The 23,055-nt window shown below is 42.6% G+C and overlaps 1 protein-coding gene across 1 annotated transcript; it reads left to right on the top strand.

Moving 5' to 3' along the window:
• The first annotated feature begins 16,806 nt into the window (after positions 1-16,806).
• On the top strand, positions 16,807-21,317 carry LOC118784998 (amine sulfotransferase-like). The gene is made up of 7 exons (XM_036539520.1): positions 16,807-16,979; positions 17,295-17,449; positions 17,686-17,891; positions 19,291-19,417; positions 19,951-20,045; positions 20,256-20,436; positions 20,698-21,317. The coding sequence occupies exons 2-7, from the start codon at positions 17,296-17,298 to the stop codon at positions 20,805-20,807; spliced, it is 873 nt and encodes a 290-aa protein (XP_036395413.1). The 5' UTR covers positions 16,807-16,979; position 17,295; the 3' UTR covers positions 20,808-21,317.
• Positions 21,318-23,055: the final 1,738 nt, after the last annotated feature.

A 23,055-nucleotide genomic window follows, 5' to 3' on the forward strand; every position in this document is an offset into this window, starting at 1 on the left:
AGTCAGCAGTAGGCCCAGTCAGCAGCAGACCCTAACCCATTGTCTAAAAAGAGCGGAGATGTGGGGGACCGGTTCAAATGAATACAAAAAAGGGAGAATGCACTCATTAATCTATTTGTCGGGACCAGTATGTCAACCAGATTGTGTGACAGCCAAGCATTCAAAGAATTTAATACAGCACTTGATCCTAAGTTCCCAACTCCAGGAGCTGCTTGCATCAATTCCTTGATTGCTCTGAAAATGCAAAGTGCAACTCAATGTGTCAAAGACATGGTGAGAGAGGCACGTAAAGTGACACTCTGCATAGAGGGTTGGATTAAAAAGGGTTTCAATTCAATTCAATTCAATTCATTTTTATTTGTATAGCACTTTTTACAACACAAGTTGTCACAAAGCAGCTTTACAATGTTCCCAGGCCTGAGACCCCCTGAGAGCAAGCCTAAGGCAACAGTGGCAAGGAAAAACTCCCTATCAGGAAGAAACCTTGAGCAGAACCGGGCTCATGGGGGGGCCCATCTGCTTCTGGCCGGCACTGGGCAGATAGAACAATAGTAGTTAACAGTAGAGTAATTATAAAAATGTCTCCTAGGATGTCCGGGTCTTGGAATGCAGTTGGCTTTGATGGGCAGGGCAGCGAGGTAGCAGGACTGGAAAACGGGATGAGACGCTTGGGCTACAGCTCCGGACAGGAGCCCGGAGCAGGGAATAGGAAGGAAGTTTGACTGCATCATTTTTGGGAATATCTGCATGTTTTTATCATGCTCCCACCAGCCAAGCTCAGCATGCTCTGCTTAGTCTGCCTCGTATTTGTCATCCGCATACTGGGGAGGCAATAGCTGAATGTATCGAAAAGACTCGTGGGAGCACAAAGTTATGCTAATTGTCACTGATAATGGGTCTAACATGAAAAAAGCCGTGGAGGTACTGAAGAGGAGGGACAGACAAACTTCTCCAGAATCGGACGAATCTGGATCAGATTCTGAGGACGAAAATGGCGATGGCTCATTCCAAGGTAAGTCAGTGACTCATTAAGCTAATATAGGCATTGGTCCCTGTTTGCTTGCTAGCTCTTGTATGTAGAGATACAGGCGAACAACAGGCGAACAAGCAAGCTCTCTAATTTATTAAATATTAATAAGACGTCATGTGGGTAATTGATTGTTTTGCTGTGATAACAGAATCAGAAACAAACAGACGCTGACAGCTTCAAAAAGACGCTACGTGTGAACACAGCCGTACGCGCGAAAGGGTGTGATAGGTGGGCCATGGAAGAAATTCTGCAAATGTATTTGGTGACCCAAATAAAATCTGCGACCCAGTCTTTGGGAAACACTAGTCTAGTGGGTGTGCGTCATTGAAAAGGTCCCGCCTTCAATTCCGCGCCACATTTTCAAAAACAATAATGGATGCAGTATTGCTGTTTGTGCTTTTCCAGTACTTTGTTGAAATGGAGGGCGAAATAGGTACGCTAGTAAATATACGCTAGTAGTTAAATATCTTCTATTTTCTATTGCCGCTATTTCCTGCTTCCGGCACAATTTAGCAAGCAAAGAGTGTTTATTCTCCCATGTCAATAAATGAAGTTATGCATCCATAATTAGTTTGTGAGAGTTCATGTTTGTAGTTGTCATACCATTTACCAGTGGGGAGAAAAGTTTACCGATGCTGCTAGTCTTCACCATTTCATTACTAAAAGCAAAGCAGATTATAAAGTTATTAAGCTACTTCTTGAACAATATTTATACTACCTAAACAATCTCTCTACATTTGCTTCTCACTGATATACATTAGCGGCAGTGTACCTTTCCCGGTGAATAGGTGCTGGTGTTGCACACGGAGGTGTATCATGCGTACGTGCGCATAGGATTGTGGGTGCTTTAAGAATGCTGAGGATACACGCTATGCATCCTTGAAAATTCTCTGAACGAAGGACTCAGTCCTTGGTAGAATTCGAAGGATCCTTGACATTGGAACAGTCCTTCGGCGGGATTCGATGACATAGCATTCTTGAAATGCAGCTTGTTAAGGATCCTTCCTTGACTTTGAGAAGCACCCGCTGCGTTCAAATTTAACCAAAATAAGGCATCTTAGAGGGGCGCGTTTTATGATGACTTCGGTTTGGGACATGCCCACGAAGGGCAAGTGTGCAAAATTGTGAAAATGATCTCTTCAAATGCTGCCTTCTAAGGGAACTGACTTCATATTGGGACACAGCCTATGTGTAGATGCTCAAATTGAAACTGAACATGTGGTTTTTAAGTCACTCGGCAGGTGACAGGTTACCCTCATCTTTATAATTCTGCATGACTAGACAGGTGTCTTTCTTTGTTGTTTGTCCATGTGGGACATTTCAGAATGGAGGTTGACTCTCACTGATATGGGCCACTTTCAAAAATGACTATGAACAGTCATATCACAGCAATGATTCAGAATTGAGCATTAAAGCCTGCAGTCTGAATGTAGCATTGGAGTCCAGTCCTCCAGGGAGGCAAGCACAGCAGTTCGACTGTAAGACGGTTTTAGGAGGCCTGCCTATCTGTGAGCAGAAGGGGCCGGTCCTGGCCAAAGCAAAAGGACAGCAGAACCCTGGATCCAACCATGGAGAGAGTCAACACCAGCTAAAAGACTCTGGAGCACCCCTTGAGAAGGAGAGCTGGCTGCAGGTAGGAGGTGAGGAGCAAGAGGCAGAGAGAGGGGAGGAGGCAGGACATGTGAACAGCTAATGCAAATGTAAAAAGTGGTTAGTAGGCAGTATACTGTACCTCATTTACTGGTTTGGATTGGTATAGAGGGAGAGAGATGTGGATTGACTCATTACCACAGATTCCATTAATCCCACCCTCTAGCTGTCTGCCACCAGGCCAGCACCTGATAGTGTCATGCCGATGTGATTGGAGAATCATCCCAGAGAATTGACACATTATGTAACTGTAAAAACTATGTATAAGCAAATAGGCAGCCACCTTGTGCTATGTAACAATTTATCAGTGTGAACTGGTATGGTTGTATATCAATTGGAAGGGTGCCACCTGCCCGATTAGGAAGCCTCTGTACACATTGGGGTGTCATATTATATGATGGTCTTCACAGTCATTCAATGTGATGTAAAGTACTGTCATTGCAATCTCATTTATATGATTTTCTTATCATTGGTTATGTTTGTCTTTGGTTCCCATCACCAAGGCGAAGTTTATGAGCAGTTGGCTGGCCAGTAACATAGTGGACAAGCTGCGCAAGGGAGATGGGCAAGTGTGGGCTGGGAAAGATGCCAGGGAGTGAGGAGGGGTGGCGTGTCCCGAACGTGGACAGAGGCTGGGTCTTTACTTGTCCAGTCTTCAGGGTCTGGGGGGAGCACCTCGGGCACAGCTTTATACTGTACCTGTGGAGGAGGCAGCACAGGAATGTAAGGTAATACAGGCCACAGAAAAGCCACTTTGTGTAACCTGTATATACACCTCTACCTCAACAGCCTGTCATTCGCATATTCTTCATTCAACATTCATTTCTCATACAGGATTTTAAGCAATTCCTGATATTCAGATAGTATTAAGTCATAATGTTGCTATGATCATTCTGCTTCATGTCTGGTCCACACAGGAAAGATTGTGTCCCTGATAAGCTGTCTTGTGTCTGGTTTAGGAGTCTCATTTGCTCTCCAAATGAGGCTATGTAATTTTGCTGGGAGGTAGACAGAATTATTTTCAAGTATGTTCATGTCATAGACCCAGGGGTCTGAAGCACAAAAAAATGAAAAGAAGGCCTAGTCCTGAAAACCAGTGAGTAGAGCTGGGTTCCATTAAACATACCACATAAACTTAGTAGTAGGAGTAGACCAAAAGACTTATAATACTTATAGTACAATCAAAAAGTGTAATACTATCAATGTTAATAAAAGAACAGTCATAAACTCCATGACATGTACGAAAATATTGCTGCATGATGAGTTGTAATTTTCAGTCTCACATGGTCTTTAGATGTGTAGTATGAAATCCATAGCTAAAACTTGTCCCTCATGGTAAATGAAAGGCTGCATGCAATGCTGTTTTTCCTGATTTATCATGCTTTGCTTTCTGTGGTTTAACACCTGGTAGGAGGGGTTCCTTTCCCTGCAGCATAATGTAGTGTCACAGAGCCATAGAGGACCTGGAAACCATCCCCTGCAGTCACATTATAGAAGCACAGAGCCATGGAGGGCCTGGAAGCCTTTCCCTGCAGTCACACTATAGAAGTACAGAGCCATGGAAGGCCTGGATGCAAGGGCGTAGGAGAGAGTTTGATATTGGGGGGGACACAACTTGCTATGAATTTTATGTCTGTATACGTAACCCCAGTCCTTAAAGGAGCATATATCTTGACTGAAGAATAAAACAATATCAGGATGGCATGAAATAAGAAGGTATGCACGTGTAAACACCACAAGTGCTTTCAAGAAGAGCTGCACACCTCTGTTACTACTAAGCTCATCTTGACATATAGGACATGCACATCTGGGGCAGAGTTTGCCCAATATGAAGGTGTGTCACCCAACATTAGGATGTGTCTCATTAGGCCTATATATAAGAAGAGTTTTCCACATGGAGATGGAAAGTGTATGACACTAATCCACATAACCAAATGTCACACTTGTAATGAATTGATGTAATGACTGGTGCATGCCATCCAATCACAGCAGAAGACTGCCAAATATGGACTACACACAGCAGACAGGAAAGCATGGAAGTACAGTACATACTGTGTGTATGTTTTTTTATTTTAATTAAAACATTTATTCGTCTGCAGTTTCTAAAACTTAAAATGTCGACTGAATACTGTGGTGAAGTTTTCTTCACAAAGTTGGTCACAATTCTCCCACCGGTATTACTAGCTAGCTAGCTGATACGAACTTCACCTCAGCAATAGACCTATGTCAGTGACAAAACAGCTGGCTGGCTAGCAAACATTAGCTTGTTCATTAACGATCAACGAAATAAGCAACAAGCTAATGTTATATATGAAAAATTTATGACACACTCAAACAGAATAGCCTACTGTTCAGTAGTAGTTTATAGAGAAGTTGATACCGAAATAGGGTGTGGAGAGTAGCCCACGGCGGTGACGACAAAAATAGCCCACACAAATATTGGGGGGGCCCCGTCTCCCCTGGTTCCTACACCCCTGCCCTGAAAGCCTTTCCCTGCAGTCACACTTTAACAGGAAAAGCTGCTTCAGCACATCAGTGTGGCAGTTGATAAATGGAAAAAAATTGCCAGGGAAACTTAAGACTTTATCTTGTAACATGTAAATGTAGAGCTGATCATTGCATCCGAGGTGATATTATTTGGAATACAAATAATAGGGGGTCAAACTTAGAGTACAAAAGGTAGACGAGAGGTTGTGCAACATTTGCCAAGAGTACACAAGGTAAGGTTCAGGTCATTTGTTGGTTCAGCAGTTAGTGATGGAGTTATTTTAATGCAATAATTTGGCTGCCATCCCCGCTCTGATTCAGGGGTGGTGTTCCAATCACACAGCACATTTGCTCTCCTGTTCAGGAGATTATGTATCCTGATGAACCCTTCAATACCTTTCTGTGAACCCAGGTGGACATTCAAGAATCTGAGAAATGCATAGCAGCAGGGTTAATCAGTGTTATCAGGGAAAATGAAGAGGATTACAGCCATGCACATGGCAAACCTTTATGTCTTAATCATTAACCTCTCATCTGTAAATCATTATGTTTTCATCACCAGCAATAAAAAAGCCCAGATCTCAATGTTGAAAGTTACTAGTGCTGGGAAAATGCTTGGATGTCAGTGAATTACTTCTATGCACTGCTCTGCAATAGATAATCCTTTAATGTAATTATGATAACATTTTGTTTGAAAAATGACCTATGGTTACTTCACCTGTCCTACCCCAGAGGTCTCAGTCAATATAAACATTTGACTTGCACCAAGGTCAAACACACACAAAACTTGGAAACAGCTTCATAAGGCTACTGAATTCATGTCTAAACACTGCATAGTTTTTTCTTCCTCTTCTGCTTCTTCTCACTACATCTCCCTTCCTGTTGTGGCTTCCTGGTTCCAGCCTACAAAGTAGCAAAAATAACCACACCCCCTGCTTAAAATATAGTATGAAACAATACACCCCTGCAAGACATTTCCTCTCCACTATCTATGGTTGCCTCTTCCTGGAAGAGTCACTCATCACAATCAGATCCCTTCTCTACACTGGCCCGCAAGTTGTTAAATGAGCTCCTAACAGCTGACAGAACAGCAGGATTGCAGTCCATTTTAATGTGCAAACTCAGAACCCACCTAAACTGGTCTACTTCTTGGCTCCCCAAACTCTGACACCTCCTCCTCCTGACAGTGGTAGAAGCCTAGTGTTAAAACCTAATGGTGGTGTAAGCATGGGATGCAAAGGTCTGTTGTTACTATGGGCTTTTGGAGTGGCAAAACACTTTGTGGCGATACAGGTTTGTAGCAGTACAAGCTTAGTAGCTGCAAATTAATGGCATTTGTATTTGGTTGTGGGCCTTATGACAGCACATATTTACTTATTGGTAACGTTCCCCACAATGGCACTATATTTCGAAGATGGCACTCATGAGTTATTATCGGTCTGACTCTATTGAATGGATGTGTTGTATCCTGATGCCTTGCTTTTCACCATTTATCTGTTCAATTCCAATAATATAAAACTAAATCATTCCAATAAAAACTTAATCATATTCATATGTTCATATGTATATATATTAAAAATACTGTATATTATATAGCAGCATAATGTTCAATTTTACTGAAAGTTATGAATAGAATGCTATTTGGGTTATTCTGATGTTAATGTGTCTTTTTTGAATAGAGACCACATACATGTGTAGCAGGTGCTACTATGCAAACTACGCCACTTTGGGAATTTCACCCAAAGAATTAACTTTCTACCCCTTTGTTGGTAACACGTTGGTTTCATACACAGGCCCCTTCAATTTAATGAAGCAACCAGAGACGTGAATTCCATAAAAAATATTGTTTATTCCAGACAAAAGCAAACACAAGTATTAAAACACACACACACAAAAAAAGATTTTATCAATAAAAAAATTGTTGCTCCTCCTCCACGCCAGTAGGGGGGGTACGGCTGTAATGCCTGCGGGTGAGAGAGCTGCAGGGGAGAGTCAGTGACTTACCGGAAAGGAACCAACCAAGCACACGTGACCATAGCCGACACTCACACACTGTAAAATGGTGAAGTACAAGTAAGTGAAACAACCTGTTTCGAGGTCACCCGTCTCCACCAAAACAGAGTCTCACACCACGCAGGCAATCAACCAAAAGGAAAACAGTTTTAAAAACAAAACGGAGACCGAGCCCCAACTCTACATTTATTTATTTATTTAAGCTAATAAGCTAAAGGTTAGCAATCACCCGACACCACACAGAATGTAAAATACCCGTTGCTTGCTAGCTACTGTGAAAGAGGGCTTGCTTGCTAGCTAACTAGCTAGCTAAGTGGCTAGTACGCTGTGTAGCAAGTCTGTGTATCTGATGACACGATATGCAATAGGCAACAATTGATAAAAGCTAGCTAGCTAGAACACACAGGCAAAACAGCAGCCAGCATTCCTAAAAAAAAATAGGAAAAGCAGTTAAAACGAGTAGTATCTCGATGTAATCTTTTCTTAGCAGGTTCTCCCCACTTTGTGCAATATATAACATGCGGAGTAGAATGCTTCATGTAGCTAGCTATCATTGCAACAAATAAAAGGGTAAAAAGCCAGGGATACCTACACTCAACTACAGATATTTTACATCTTGATGCCTTTATTTAGTTTGTCATTTTACCTTGGGAATGTAATGACAGCGATCTCAATCAAGCAGCGCCCGTCTGTCCCCAGGAACCTAGAATGGACAAGGCTCGTCAGATTTGCCAAAAGCAGTACGACAAGTGAATGAAGACGCCAGCCTACCTTCTCAGGACATGGATTCAGAGTGCCCAGGGGAAAACCGGAACCGAAACAGGTAAGACGTTCTCTTTTCTATTTGGCTACCCCAACCTATTTATAGGGATAGGGAATTGATTGCGTTTCCTGACAGCCAACCGAGTAGCTGGTTGCCTGGTAACCGTGCACTAACCAGCTAGCTATGACACAATATATCCCTAGGTTTTGTATCGGCGTCCCGACGATAAACTACACTAACTCCAGGGTCTAAATATAGCAGATAGCATACCACTAGAACCAGGTACCTGGGAATCCGCATGACCCCTTACCCTCCCCACTGTTGTCTCTGGTAGGTGGTGGATGTTAGTGTGCCTTCCTGCAGTGGTACGGGTTGTTCTACGCAGTGGGACACCACTGGGACCTGGACCATCCCTAGGAGAGACTGGGGATACGACGGTTGGGTTTGGCAGTATGGCTTGTGCTGCAGGTGCTAATGTCTCGGTCGTAATCCATAGATCCCCTTCCTCCTCCGTGGAATCCTCTACTGGTGCCGGGGCATCATCAGCATTCCTAAGGGTAAGATCAGGAGCAAGGTTTGTAGGGACTAATTTCAACATGGTTCTGTGAACGTGTTTTACCTGCTGCAGATTGTCGAGAGGTGCAATTGTGTATACAGGTCTTCCTTCTTCTGGTGCCCTCACAGTGCCACAGTGGGTCTCCACTGATCCTGAATTTTGTTCCGACCCCTTACACCACAGTCCCTCAGGTAGACTAGCTGATTTTCTTTCAGCTGAACGTCACCTACTCCTTGATCATGTTTGATTTTCCAACGTTGTGCTGCTGCCTTCAATCGCTCTCTTGCCCCATCATAGGCTACCTGTAGTCTGCGCCGGTGTTCCTGGACTCACTCTACCACCCCACCTGGTGCAGGTTCCCAAACTCTCCCTAACAGGAAGTCAATGGGTAACTGGGGTTCCTGACCAAACATCAGGAAGAAAGGAGACTCCCCGGTTGCTTGATGGATCGTGGTATTGTAGGCGAAGGTGACTTGTGGGAGGTATTCGGTCCACTCACTTTTCTTTGTCAAGGGTAAGGTGCGCAGCAAATCATGCAGGGTTCGATTGAACCGTTCACACTGCCCATTTCCTTGGGGGTGGTAGGGTGTGGTACGGCTCTTTTGAATGCCATAAAGGTCATACAACTGCTGTATAAGGGCACTCTCAAAATTTCGGCCTTGGTCCGAGTGGATCCTAGCTGGCACTCCAAACTTATAAAACCACTCATGTACGAGCACCCTAGCAACGGTTGAAGCACGCTGGTCCCTGGTGGGGATGGCCTGTGTGTATTTAGAGAACACATCTGTCATTATTAACACTTGCTCCCTCCCGTCTCTTGCAGGCTCTAAAAGGGTAAAATCGATTGCTAATATTTGATTTGGCTGAGAGGCTAGCAGATGACCCATGAAGGTCCTGACCTGAGGCTGGGTGGCTTTGCCTAAGGTGAACCGTTCACACCTGTGGCACCAGTCCCTAATATCCTGGTGCATCCCTAGCCAATAACACCTCTGTCTCACCAGTTCTGTGGTGCGCTCCACACCCTGGTGTCCGTGGTCATTGTGCAGCTGGAGAAGCACCTCTTCTTCTTAACGCCTCTGGTAGGAGCTCGAGACGCTCCACATGCTCATCCACTGTTGAGGAGAAGACCACCACATCATCAAGGTATAACAGTAAGGATTGAAAGCGCTGGTCCCGGAACATGCATTCCATCAACCTTTGAAAGGTGCTTGGAGCATTGCACAGCCCAAAGGGCATTCGATTAAACTCAAACAGCCCAAAGGGTGTGCAAAAGGCAGTCTTGGCCTTGTCTCGTTCTGCTACCGGGACCTGGTTATAGCCACTGGCTAAGTCCATGGTGGAAAACCACTGTGCCCCAGACAAAGCATCAAGGGACTCCTCGATGCGAGGGAGTGGGAAAGCATCCCTACATGTCTTGCTGTTTAGCTGTTGGTAATCTACACACATGCGCAGGCTGCCATCTTTTTTCTTCACCAGGACAATGGGGGAGGCATGGGTGGCTGCTGGTTTCCCTGATGACCTGGCTATCCAGCAGCTGCCGAATATGGGCCTTAACGGCCTCATACTCTGAGGGAGGTATACGCCGGTACCTCTGGCGGACTGGGGCTTCATCTAGTAAAGGGATCTCATGGCAAATAAGGTTAGTACAACCTAAATCTCCCTCATGACCAGAAAACACAGACTGATAGCGGTACAGCAAAGAACGTACTTTGTGTTGTTCCAAGTCATTTAATTCAGACAAGTCAACTGCATCAATATACTCCAGGACCGGCTTCCCCTGAACAGTCTGAGAGGAGAGGTTAGCTGTAACCATAGGGCTGGGCTTTTCCTGCACTTCACTTACACCTTTGGGCAGATTGACAATATAGGCATGACTCAATACACCCATCCTAGTGCGTGGGTGGAGGGAAACCTCTGTGACCCCCACATTAACAACGGGAATATACGCAGTACCCCGATGTATTGTCACCATAGCTGGAGACACTAACAAACCAGCTGGCAAGGCCCCTCCATGATCGAGGGGCTCAAACAACACTGCACTCAATGGGTCAGCATATTGCTGGGAACACGTTGCAGCTACGAGTTTCATAGTGCTCCCTGGGATGCGTATGACTCTCCCGCCTCTAACCCTTAGGACACCTGGTTTTTCTAATGTATCCGAGACTTGGTAACAGTGCTGTAAAACCTGTTGCCAGGGATTGCCACCTTGCTGCACAGAGGGGAGATCGAACAGGGCAGGGCCATGCTGTCTGAAAAGTTCATCATAGCATTCACGTATCACATTCATTCCTATGATACCCGGCACTCCCTGTTTATTTAAAACGCCCGGAGGGTCTTTAACCACCAGTACCCCCCGCTTGCAGACCACCTTTCCCAATACCTCTACATCTAAGTCCAAATAGCCAATGTAGGGGATATCAAGCCCATCTGCTGCTTGTAGCTTTAGCCAGTGACAATTTTTAAGTTTCTCCCCACCCCAAGGTTCAAACTTTTGCCAAAAAAAACTCTCGGTAATAGTTGAGACCATAGAACCTGTATCCAACAGGCAAGAGACATTCACACCCCCGATTTTTACCATTACTTGTGGACAAGAACCTAACAGTTTTTCAACAGGCTGGTTGCTCACCGGGATAGTGGGACTTGAGCCAGAGAGAGCCCCTTCTGAGCTGTGGCTCTGCAGATCAGAGGGCCTCAGTTTCCCGACAGCTGCTGGGCAGTCTGCACGGCTGGTAGGTGGGAGGTTGGCTGGACCTGAGGGGCTACACGTTCGTTAACACAATGACGTGCAAAATGTCCTGGCTTTTCACACCTCCTACAAATGATTGGGCCCTCCCTATTGTACTGCCTGCGAGGGTGTTGCAACGATGACACGCTCTGTGTCAGCTGACTAATTTGTTCTTGCTGCTGCTGCTTCAACATTTGTCTTAATTCTGCCATTTCAGGTTCCCATCCCGCACTAGGCCTAAGCTCTGGCCTCCCTCGGACTTCACACTGCCTGCCACAAATGGAAGGAACAGAATAACTCCTTGTCCTCGCTTCACTGGGCATCCCTTCTCGCTCCCACCTGATGGCTTCACCACGGACATCTAGCAGCGTATAGTCTGGATGACGGCGGACAATCTGTTTCAGCTCTCTACGAAGAGAAGTGTCATTAACGTTATCAACAAATTGGTCCCTTAATAAAATTGCAGAGTTAGGCACTCTATTAGGTGCACTCCGGACTACTTTCTCCATGAGCGCCATCAGAGCATGGGAATATTCCTGAAGGGACTCTCCCTCTAACTGTTTCCGAGAAAAGAACTGTTCTTGTAATGCTACATATGACTGTGAGCACCCATAAAGAACTTGTAAGATGGCAATAATTCTCTCTGGGTCCTCTCTGTCAGCTCTAGGTCTGAATCTTATCTCGTCCTTTGCCTCTCCCTCCAGGTGGTCATAAATAAAGTATGCCTGATCAATGGTGGACAAATGCCTTGCCCACATATACAAGCGCACCTCTTCCATCCATTCTCCTATACACACACCAGTACTACCTTGGAACAAAGGGCACCTTCTTTCTCGAGGGACATACAATACTCTTTCAGTGACCAGGGTGTTACCCTCAGGGTTTAAAAACATTGGACCAGTGGAGGGTGTAGGCTCATTCACAGTGGCTTGGGTCCGAAGAAGGCTCTGTGCTTCTGCGCGTTCCTGTATCAGACGTTCGTTATCGGCCTTCAGCTGCAGAATCACCTCTCTCAGTTCCTGCAATTCACTTTCTATTGTTACACCACAAATCACACAGTACAATGATGACGAGGCTGGACTGTCACTGTTGAGGAGGTTCCAAGGTACCAATGAGGGCTTCGCTAGCTGCTGTTTTGCCTTACACCACTAATTTCTTACAAACAATTGTTACCACTTCACAATGACAAACCAACTGGCAAAAATACAGAATGCACATTTCTGTTTGTGTAATCCTGCCGACTACGCCAGAAAATAGCAGGTGCTACTATGCAAACTACGCCACTTTGGGAATTTCACCTAAAGAATTAACTTTCTACCCCTTTGTTGGTAACACGTTGGTTTCATACACAGGCCCCTTCAATTTAATGAAGCAACCAGAGACGTGAATTCCATATTGTTTATTCCAGACAAAAGCAAACACAAGTATTAAAACACACACACAAAAAAAAAAGATTTTATCAATAAAAAAATAGTTGCTCCTCCTCCACACCAGTAGTACGCCCCAGCTGTAATGCCTGCGGGTGAGAGAGCTGCAGGGGAGAGTCAGTGACTTACCGGAAAGGGGCCAACCAAGCACACGTGACCGTGGCCGACACTCACACACTGCAAAATGGTGAAGTACAAGTAAGTGAAACAACATCATGCAATTCAATGTCTGCACATGCACACTCACACTTAAGTGAACAAAAGATCCCCTTCCAAAGTGCGCGGTCACCCGTCTCCACCAACACGGAGTCTCACACCACGCAGGCAATCAACCAAAAGGAAAACAATTTTACAAACAAAACAGAGACCGAGCCCCAACTCTACAGTTGGTTTGTCCAATAAGCTAAAGGTTAGCGATCACCCGACACCACACAGAATGTAAACAACCCGTTGCTTGCTAGCTACTGTGAAAGAGGGCTTGCTTGCTAGCTAGCTAACTAGCTAAGTGGCTAGTACGCTGTGTAGCAAGTCTGTGTGTCTGATGACACGATATACAATAGGCAACAATTGATAAAAGCTAGCTAGCTAGAACACACAGGCAAAACAGCAGCCAGCATTCCTAAAAAAAATAGGAAAAGCAGTTAAAACGAGTAGTATCTCGATGTAATCTTTTCTTAGCAGGTTCTCCCCACTTTGTGCAATATATAACATGTGGAGTAGAATGCTTCATGTAGCTAGCTATCATTGCAACAAATAAAAGGGTAAAAAGCCAGGGATACCTACGCTCAACTACAGATAGTTTACATCTTGATGCCATTATTTAGTTTGTCATTTTACCTTGGGAATGTAATGACAGCGATTTCAATCAAGCAGCGCCCGTCTGTCCCAAGGAACCTAGAATGGACAAGGCTCGTCAGATTTGCCAAAAGCAGTACGACAAGTGAATGAAGATTCTCAGGACATGGATTCAGAGTGCCCAGGGGAAAACCGGAACCGAAACAGGTAAGATGTTCTCTTTTCTATTTGGCTACCACAACCTATTTATAGGGATAGGGAATTGATTGCGTTTCCTGACAGCCAACCGAGTAGCTGGTTGCCTGGTAACCGGGCATTAAGCGTCCAACCAGCTAGCTATGCCACACATGCAATATATTTGGATCCATGTATTACAGTGATCAGCTGAACAGCACAAGGACAATGGAAGTTGTGCCCTGGATTAAAGTTTGGATGAAAAGAACTGACTATTTTAAAATGCCATCACCACACACCTTTGCCTCTCACCTGCACCTCAGTTTGGTGTCCCAACAGCTGAGGGACTGAGCAAGGTAAGGAAAATATTGCACTAGCATGGTTCTTTAAATCTGAGTCTTAAACAATGAATGCACTTAAGCACATCTTAAATACAGATTAAACATATGAAGCAGAGACGAACATCAAGAAAGGTGCACAAGGGGCTCATCTCATTTTGAATGAGCAGAACCCTGGTGACATTAGTTTGTTGAAAAAACATACTCTTGCAATCTTGAGAAAATGCTGTGTAAGGCTGAGTTAAACAGTAAAGCATGCCCAGAGCAGCCCTATACACTCACTACGCAAGTTGTGTAGGGCCCTGCAAATTACACAAGGTCCCCGCCTCCCCTTCGTGTCAAAGCGGGTGTCAATGTTTACAACTTCAATGAGAGCATGAAGCGTAACTATCCTTCTGGTCATGAAAAGAGAAAAAAAAACACCATGAGAGTGAATTGCGGGAACAGCAATCAGGTAAACTTGTATTCTCTCCTCTCTAAGTTTGATGTCAGCAAATAACAGAAATGTTAAATTGATGTGCTAGCTTGCAGTGCATCTCTCTCTAGTCTGTCTGTCTTGCTAACCTAGCTGGGCAGTGCATCTCTTGGTCTGTCTGTGTCTTGCTTGCTTGCCAGCCACTTCTAGGGCTGTGTTCTGTGACTTTATGCCTGACAAAAGTAAGAGTGAAATACAACTATTTATTATGTTTGATAAACGCCAACGGGAAACGGTGCTTATAAACTGCGGATAACCGCGTTGCGCGTGAACATGCGTTCATATGCACGTGCATGAAATGAAACTCTCCAGCAGCTAATCACACAGCTGTATAAGTTTTATTTTACTATTTAAGACATATAGCTGCAGCCATAGCCTATATTGTAATAATTGTAAACATATTGTATAATAACTGTAAATGTATTGTATAAAACTAATTGTATAATATTGTGAGGACTGGACTAATTACCCAGGCACAGAGCCAAAGCACAGTGTTATATTTTATTATTTTCTACATTTTATATTTTCTACAATTTCTTATTTATGTTAATGTTAATATTCACTTATCTTAAGATTCTGTAGAAAATATTCTATTCAATAAATGTTGTTTGTTTATACCTTATTCTATTCTGTATAGGTCTACTTATTCTTAGACTGACAGATGGAGCAAACTTTTTTAAAGGAGGGAGGATTGTAGTGGGAGCACTGGGGTGTCAGGTGCGACTGTGTGGCAATGGCAATTCTTTTACATGGCTCACGGTCAGGTAGGAGGGCCCCTTAGCAGAATTTTGTTTAGGGCCCCAGGGAGGTCAGGACCGGCTCTGAGCACGCACTTTGTGAAGCAGTGATTAGGTAAAATACATTTCACAGTAAGATACAGTGTAGAGATACAGTGTAAAAAGACTTGGTCATACAAAGACAAGGGAGTCTATCTTTGAGAGTCCATCTAGAGAAGCCACTGGGGGGGGGTATGTTTTTAATGTCTCTACTCTTGTTTGGTGACATTTTGTTGGATGCCCTTTGTGTCTGACTTCTGAAGTCGCTCTGGATAAGTGTCTACTGGATGTCAATAATGTAAATGTAACATTCTGTATACTCATTTTGTATATCTCTCTAGACAAGTGCATCTGCTATGTGACAAAATGTCAAAATGTAAAATATGCATCAACTTCCATGGTGTTTTTCCGTGTTTATGAACAACAGCAAAGACATTTTTCTCAAAATTTAGGGATCTGTGTTGGTCTACTGTTGCAACATTATCTTCTGGCCTTCCCTAGGTGATTTATATTGCAAGGAACCCCAAAGATGTTGCAGTGTCATTTTACCATTTCCACAATTTCTCCAAACTTCTTGAGGGCAAGCCTGATTTCGACACATTTTTGGATGAATACCTGGAGGGCAAGGGTGGGTATTTTTCACAATAAGACTGAACCCTTTTTAGTCATTATCTTATCTTATAGATATGATGGTGCAATATCAGGACATTAGTCAGACAGCAAGACCTGGACATTGCAAATGTTTGCTTTAATCCTGTATTTTTACCCTGATTGCCATTCTTCAGAGGGAGTAAGACTGCCATACTGTTTAAGCAAACATTTGAAAACCAAACACACATCTGCAGTTATGGAGCCCCTGGGGTCTGTGATGTTATGTGCTAATGACAGGTCACAGTCTGTAAGTTAACTATCAAAATTATCAGCGGATTGTGGAAATTTACTAGAAGAGGGCATTACATGGACAGAAATAGAGGACACTATTAATTCGCTGTCCCAACAAATCCCCAGAGCAAGATGATATCAAGGCATTTTTATCAATTTTCCCAAGCAAATCTTCTTCCGATTCTTCTTGCAACATTAAATGGATGTCAGATTCTTCGTCAGTATCTTTTAGGGAAATATTAACAACACTCATACATAAAGAAGGGAAAGATCTGCTTCTCTGTAAAAAAATATCAACCAATTCAACCAATCCTGATTGCAAAAATTGTATGTCATATAAAAAAAACTGGATTTGGATGCATATATGTGCAAATATGTAGAAGTAAATAGACAATATAGAAATAAATTGTTATAGCCCAGATTTCATTTAGTGGATTACAATTCTACATTCAGACCCTGAAGCCTCAGAAATAGATATACCACGTCCATTTCAGCTATATAGAGAAAATAACTGAAACTTATCCTCTCCTCTATCGGGTTTAATCTAACACTTCAGCCACAGCTTGTAACAAGTTAACTTGTGTACTTTGACAAGTTAACTTGTTCACAGTCACAGTCACTCTAACAATATGAACAGTCATATCACAGCAATGATTCAGAATTGAGCATTAAAGCCTGCAGTCCGAAGGTAGCATTGGAGCCCAGTCCTCCAGGGAGGCAAGCACATCAGTTCGACTGTAAGACGGTTTTAGGAGGCCTGCCTATCTGTGAGCAGAAGGGACCGGTCCTGGCCAAAGCATAAGAACAGTAGAACCCTGGATCCAACCATGGAGAGAGTCAACACCAACTAGAAGACTCTGGAGCACCCCTTGAGAACGATACCTCCAGGTAAGGGTTCTTTTATGCTGGATAACGACACCTTTTCTGCCTGCTGTTTGTTGAGGTAAAATGTTCATCTCTATATATTGATGAATATATACTTTATCTTAAGTCAAAGACTGAAATTCTATTTACTGTTAATGTTTTTCATTGAGAACCACAGAAGTATCACAGTTAAGTCAAATATCAAAATGTGTTTTCCTCTGTCAATGATTTACATATTATTGAAATTGATTTTGAACATTGAACCCCAGAGGGGGTGCTTCAATACCCTGGTGGCATTTTTAAATGGAACACTAACTCTGATTCCTCTGTATTCTCAAGAATGACTGAATGGCCACCAATCACCAATGTTGGACTCATAACATACAAAGGGTTCAATCTGATAAGGAATGTGCATGAGGAGGTTCATCTTCACAAGTTGGAGAAGTTTGAGATTCGGGAAAGTGACATTTTCATTATCACTTACCCAAAGTCAGGTGGGACATCACTAATACACAGATGAGTTTGGAGGAAATTCTGTGCTGGACTGTATTTAATATAGTGTATTTTGTACCAATATTACATTTTAAACAGTTAAACATGCAATACACAGAACAGGAGCACTTTACATTATTGGTTGTGATCACACGCACAATGTTCAATTATACTGAAAGAATTTATGAAAAGAATGCTATTTGGTTTATTCTGATGTTAATGTGTCTTTTTTGAATAGGGACCACATGGATGCAGTATATTTTGGATCTCATGTATCACAGTGATCAGCTGAATGGTGAGCACAGCAAGAGGACAATGGAAGTTGTGCCCTGGATTGAAGTTAGGATGAAAAGAATTGACTATTCTAAAATGCCATCGCCACGCACCTTTGCCTCTCACCTGCCCCCCAGTTTGGTGCCCCAACAGCTGAGGGACCAAGGAAAGGTAGGGAAAATATTACACCAGCATGGTTCTTTAAATCTGAGTCTTTAGAGCAGGATTTCATGGAAATAAACAATGAATGCACTTAAGCACATCTTAAATACAGATTAAACATATGAAGCACATACGAACAGCAAGAAAGGTACACAAGGGGCTAATCTCATTTTGACGGAGCAGAACCCTGGTGACATTAGTTTGTTGAAAAAACATACTCTTGCAATCTTGATGAGATGATGTGTAAGGCTGAGTTAAACAGTAAAGCACACCCTTTCAGGAATTAGCAGGGATTAGGTAAAATATATTTCACAGTAAGATACAGTGTATTGCTTAACAGGTAATAAAAATAATAATAATAGTATACTTTATTGATCCCCATGGGAAGATTTGTCCTCTGCATTTTAACCCATCCTACACACACAGCAGTGAGCACACACACACACACCAGGAGCTAAGTGGGCAGCTGCAGTGCAGCACCTGGGGACCAAGTCTAGTTCTTTTTGCCAGTGCCTTGGTCAAGGGGACTGACAGGAGTATTAACCCTAACATACATGTTTTTGATGGTGGGAGGAAACCAGAAACCCACGCAAACATGGGAAGCATGCAAACTCCACACAGAAAGGACCTGGGACACACAGAAATCCCGACCTGGGATGGCCGGGATTCAAACCCATGACCTTCTTGTTGTGAGGCAACAGTGCTAACCACTGAGCCACTGTGCACCGTGTATCTTTTGTTTTTTTATTTATTAGGCTACAAATCAGTTGTTTGTTTTTGCCTTGGTTAGTTTCCAGGGGACATTTCACTGCTAATTAGTCAGTATATTTATTTGACTGGCTGCCCATCCACTCATTACCTAAGCAAGGTACTTGGGTGTATCTGTGCTGAAGCGGCAGCCTTGTCATAAGACTTGGTCAAACAAAGACAAGTCTATCTTTGGGAGTCTATCTAGGGAGGTGACTGGGGGAGTATTGTTTAATGTTTGTTACATTATCATACCATAACACTAACATTAGCCAAGGGAGGCCCTGGATGTGTTGGTATTAATATTATAATGGTAGACTCCTGTCAAGTATATTGTGTTGCACTTGAGTGTTGGTCCAGGTCCACATTTGTTGTCTCTGCTCTTGTCTGGTGATATTTTGCTGGATGCCTTTTGTGCCTGACCTCTGAAGTCGCTCTGGATAAGTGTCTGCTGGATGTCAATAATGTAAATGTAACATTCTGTATACTCATTTTGTATATCTCTCTAGACAAGTGCATCTGCTATGTGACAAAATGTAAAATATGTATCAACCTCCATGGTGTTTTTCAGTGTTTATGAACAACAGCAAAGACATTTTTCTCAAAATGGAGGGATCTGTGTTGGTCTACTGTTGCAACATTATCTTCTGGCCTTCCCTAGGTGATTTATATTGCAAGGAACCCCAAAGATGTTGCAGTGTCATTTTACCATTTCCACAATTTCTCCAAACTTCTTGAGGACAAGCCCGATTTTGACACATTTTTGGATGAATACCTGGAGGGGAAGGGTGGGTATTTTTAGGGTGGGTCATTAATAGATATCTTATAGATATGATGGTGCAATATCAGGACATTAGTCAGGCAGTAAGACCTGGACATTGCAAATGTTTGCTTTAAACCTGTATTTTTACCCTAATTGCCATTTTTCAGAGGGAGTAAGACTGCCATACTGTTGAAACAAACATTTGAAAACTAAATACACATCTAGACACATATAGAGCCCCTGGGGTCTGTGATGTTATGTGCTAATAACAGGCCACAGTCTGTAGGTTAAATGGTATGGTTTGTCCTTGAACAGGTGGGAGTTGGAGATACATGGGAGTGTGTTTTTCATGTTCAGTTTACTGATATATTAACTTAAACGCAAATATGGGGGGGGGGGGGGTCGTCATTTGGAAGGCAAATGTGACCAAGTTTTGGGGTTGGGGGCAGGGGGAGGTCATGTTTGTACTACACAAAACCCACAATGGTGCTAGGGTATGGATGCCATATGCTGCATGCTATGCCAAAATGAAACACAGCTTTGTTTTCTGTTGGATAGTTTTTGGGAACTCTTGGTTTGATCACATCCAAGGCTGGTACAGCAACAAGGACAACTTTAACCTACTGTTCCTCACATACGAAGAAATGAGAAAGGTGGGGCAGATGTGATTATGCTCATTTGAAAGACCTCTTTAAATGAAAGAGATCTAAAAATGTTAACTGATATAAATGATAAATTTCAAAGGGTGGCCTAACCTGATGAACTGAATATAATAATACATGCTAATCCAGAGGCACTACATGTCAGATCCAGGCACCATATCACAGTATGAACTTATACTGGAATATTACACTCTCTTGTAGGATCTGCGAGGTACCCTTGTCAAAGTATCAAACTTTCTTGACAAAAATATTGATGATGCAATGCTTGATATGATTGTGGAAAAGAGCTCTTTTGAGAGCATGAGGCTGTGCCCAAACGCAAATTTGGAACACCAGACTCCAAAATATTTTGACCACAGCAAAGGAGCAATGCTTCGAAAAGGTAAGGTCATTCTGTTTTATGAACGTGCAGCTTCAAAGTCCAGCTTCAGCCAGTAACCAACAGCTTAACAAGAAACATCTGTCTGTTAACTTTGTCTCCGAAGTGTCTCAACAAATATCTAATTCCCAAGCAATAAGCATTTTTGTAGAGAAAGATATTTAGGTGTAAGCAACATTAAGGAATATTCTTCTTCCTGCCTTAAAGTGGTGAAGTGTTGGATTCTGGGAGGTTTTCTTGTTAGATCTCGCTGTCTTCTTTTAGGGAAAGTGGGAGACTGGAAGACAATATTCACAGTGGCACAAAATGAGAAGTTTGACAAGATCTACAATGAGAAGATGAAGGTTCTTCTGGGATTTGGCTGGGATCTGTAGATGCAATGCAACCATACCTTTGCTTGTCATTAACAGCACAAATAAAATTATTACATGACAAAATTGCCCTATGAATCAGTGAATAAGACCTAGCTGATCTGTCAGCCTTACAGTGGAAATGGAATGAACTGTTAAGAGCAATGGCTGAATTCAGTTTAAGTAAAACCTCATTAAGCATTAAACCTCAAAAAGAAGGAGAAAATGTAGACAAAGTGTTAGCAGTTCAGATAAGTTAAAAATGTTAACATTTAAAATAATATCACCAGCTTTAATAAGACAATGGTTACACTGCCCTGGATATTAAGGAAATAAACTCTTTAAACACTTTTGTATAATTAAAAAAAACTATTTAAAAACCACCTCTATTCTTTGGAAATTGATTGTGTAACAAATCATTTCAATCAACTTCTCAAATCAAAAAACTGTCAAAGTTGGATTTCATATAACCAGACTGGACACCTCCAACAATACAAGGAAAGGTTTTAACCTATTTCATGTTACATTGAACAAATTAACACCAACTATGACCTTTTCAAAGTAAAAGTCACAATGTAGTAAAATAAAAAAACATAATATTAAGATAATGTTGTGCTCTTTGTTGTACAGTTTGTGATTGATGAGCGAAATATGCTAGCTCCTCTCATCCTCCTCAACACACATCTCATATATTGCTACGCTGTGATGGCTGTTGTGGTAGCGAGAATCGCTGTTGCAGTAGTGATAGTTTACCCTTTTTTAAGTGAGTTATTGTTTTATATTTTATTTTATCTGGGTATTGTAGGAGCATGTAGCGCCACCTATAAGTCTATGATTACACTGGATGTATCGCAGGCCCCAAAATTTTAAGAAGAAGCCTTAAAAGTGGCACACATGCTCATTTTTACATGCCAAACAAAATCTGATAGTGCCATTTTAGCTGGGCATTGTAGTGCCTGTAACGCCACCTACAGGTCTACCATTGAATTGGTTAGGATATTAACTTGATGTCTTGCTGATTTGTATTGCAGGGTTAAAGCTAGTGCAAAAAAGAAAGCTGCAGCAAGTGCCAGGTTGAAAAAGCATGGAGAGAGGATTTACAGCAACCCAGAACTCCTGGAGGAGTACAGGAGGAAGGAGAGAGAAAGGCCAGGAGTCAGAAAAGTCATAGAAAGAGTGTTAAGCAGGTCTTGCCATGTGTAGCTGGCAAGATAACATAGATAGATAACATGTTATTACATGTTGGCTTCATTGAAGTGAGTACCATTGGTTGTTATACATTGATCTCTCATTCACTCACTCACTGTGCATTTGTTGGGGTATTATATTAATCAATTAGTCAAACGACATTAAATTGTAATGGGAAACTGCATTCTGATATTATGTATTGCACTTTCAAGTATCAGATAAGAAAACAAAATGGAATAGTGAAAAAAACAGAACATACTGTTAAACAACATGAAAAGAAAAAAAAAAAAAACAATGGAGAGAAAATTCAGCAAAGTTTTATGCTAAAAAGAAAACCCTGAATGCAATCTTGAATTTGACCACTCCCTCCATCAACAAGCCAGATGCTGTACCAGTACAGGTACAGGTAGCACCAAGCCCCCCACAACTGCCATTCAACTGCCAGACTCCAGTGCAGACCTCCATCCCCAAAGCGGGGAAAAAAAAGGAAGGCAATGATAACCTCACTGAGGTCAAAATTGAGGGAGACCAAAGACAAACTTGAAATCAAGGCCAGAGAAATTTGTAATCTAAAGAAGCAACTTAGAAGGCTGCAAGAAAAAGAAAAAGGACCAGCCCATAGCACCTGTCAGAAGAGAGCCACTCACCAGGGAGACCCGAAGACCCTGCCTAACAACAGCCAGAGATGGCTGATGGGACATCTTGTGATTCGTTTCCTCCACCAGGATGACAACTCAACTGTTATTAATGGCAAAACTGGGGAGGCCCACAAGAAAGGACAAGTATTCCAGAAGAGGGCATTGAATGACACAATGGAGAGACTCCATGCAAAGTTTCTCAGTCAGCATCCATGGCACAAGCTGTCCAGGGCTCAATTCTGCTGACTAAAGCCCTTCTGGATTATTAAACCTAATGTCTCACAAAGAGAAACATGTGCTTGTAAGATCCACGAGAACTTTGATTTTAGGATCAAGAAGCTTCACCAGCTTGGCATTCTTGCAACCCCATCAGCAACGCAGACAGTTGAGTCTTGTGTCTGCACTACAAACAACATGGAATGCGTATACAGAAGGTGCATTAAATG

Source organism: Megalops cyprinoides, chromosome 10, assembly GCF_013368585.1.
Source record: "Megalops cyprinoides isolate fMegCyp1 chromosome 10, fMegCyp1.pri, whole genome shotgun sequence".
Classification (NCBI taxonomy): Eukaryota; Metazoa; Chordata; class Actinopteri; order Elopiformes; family Megalopidae; genus Megalops; species Megalops cyprinoides.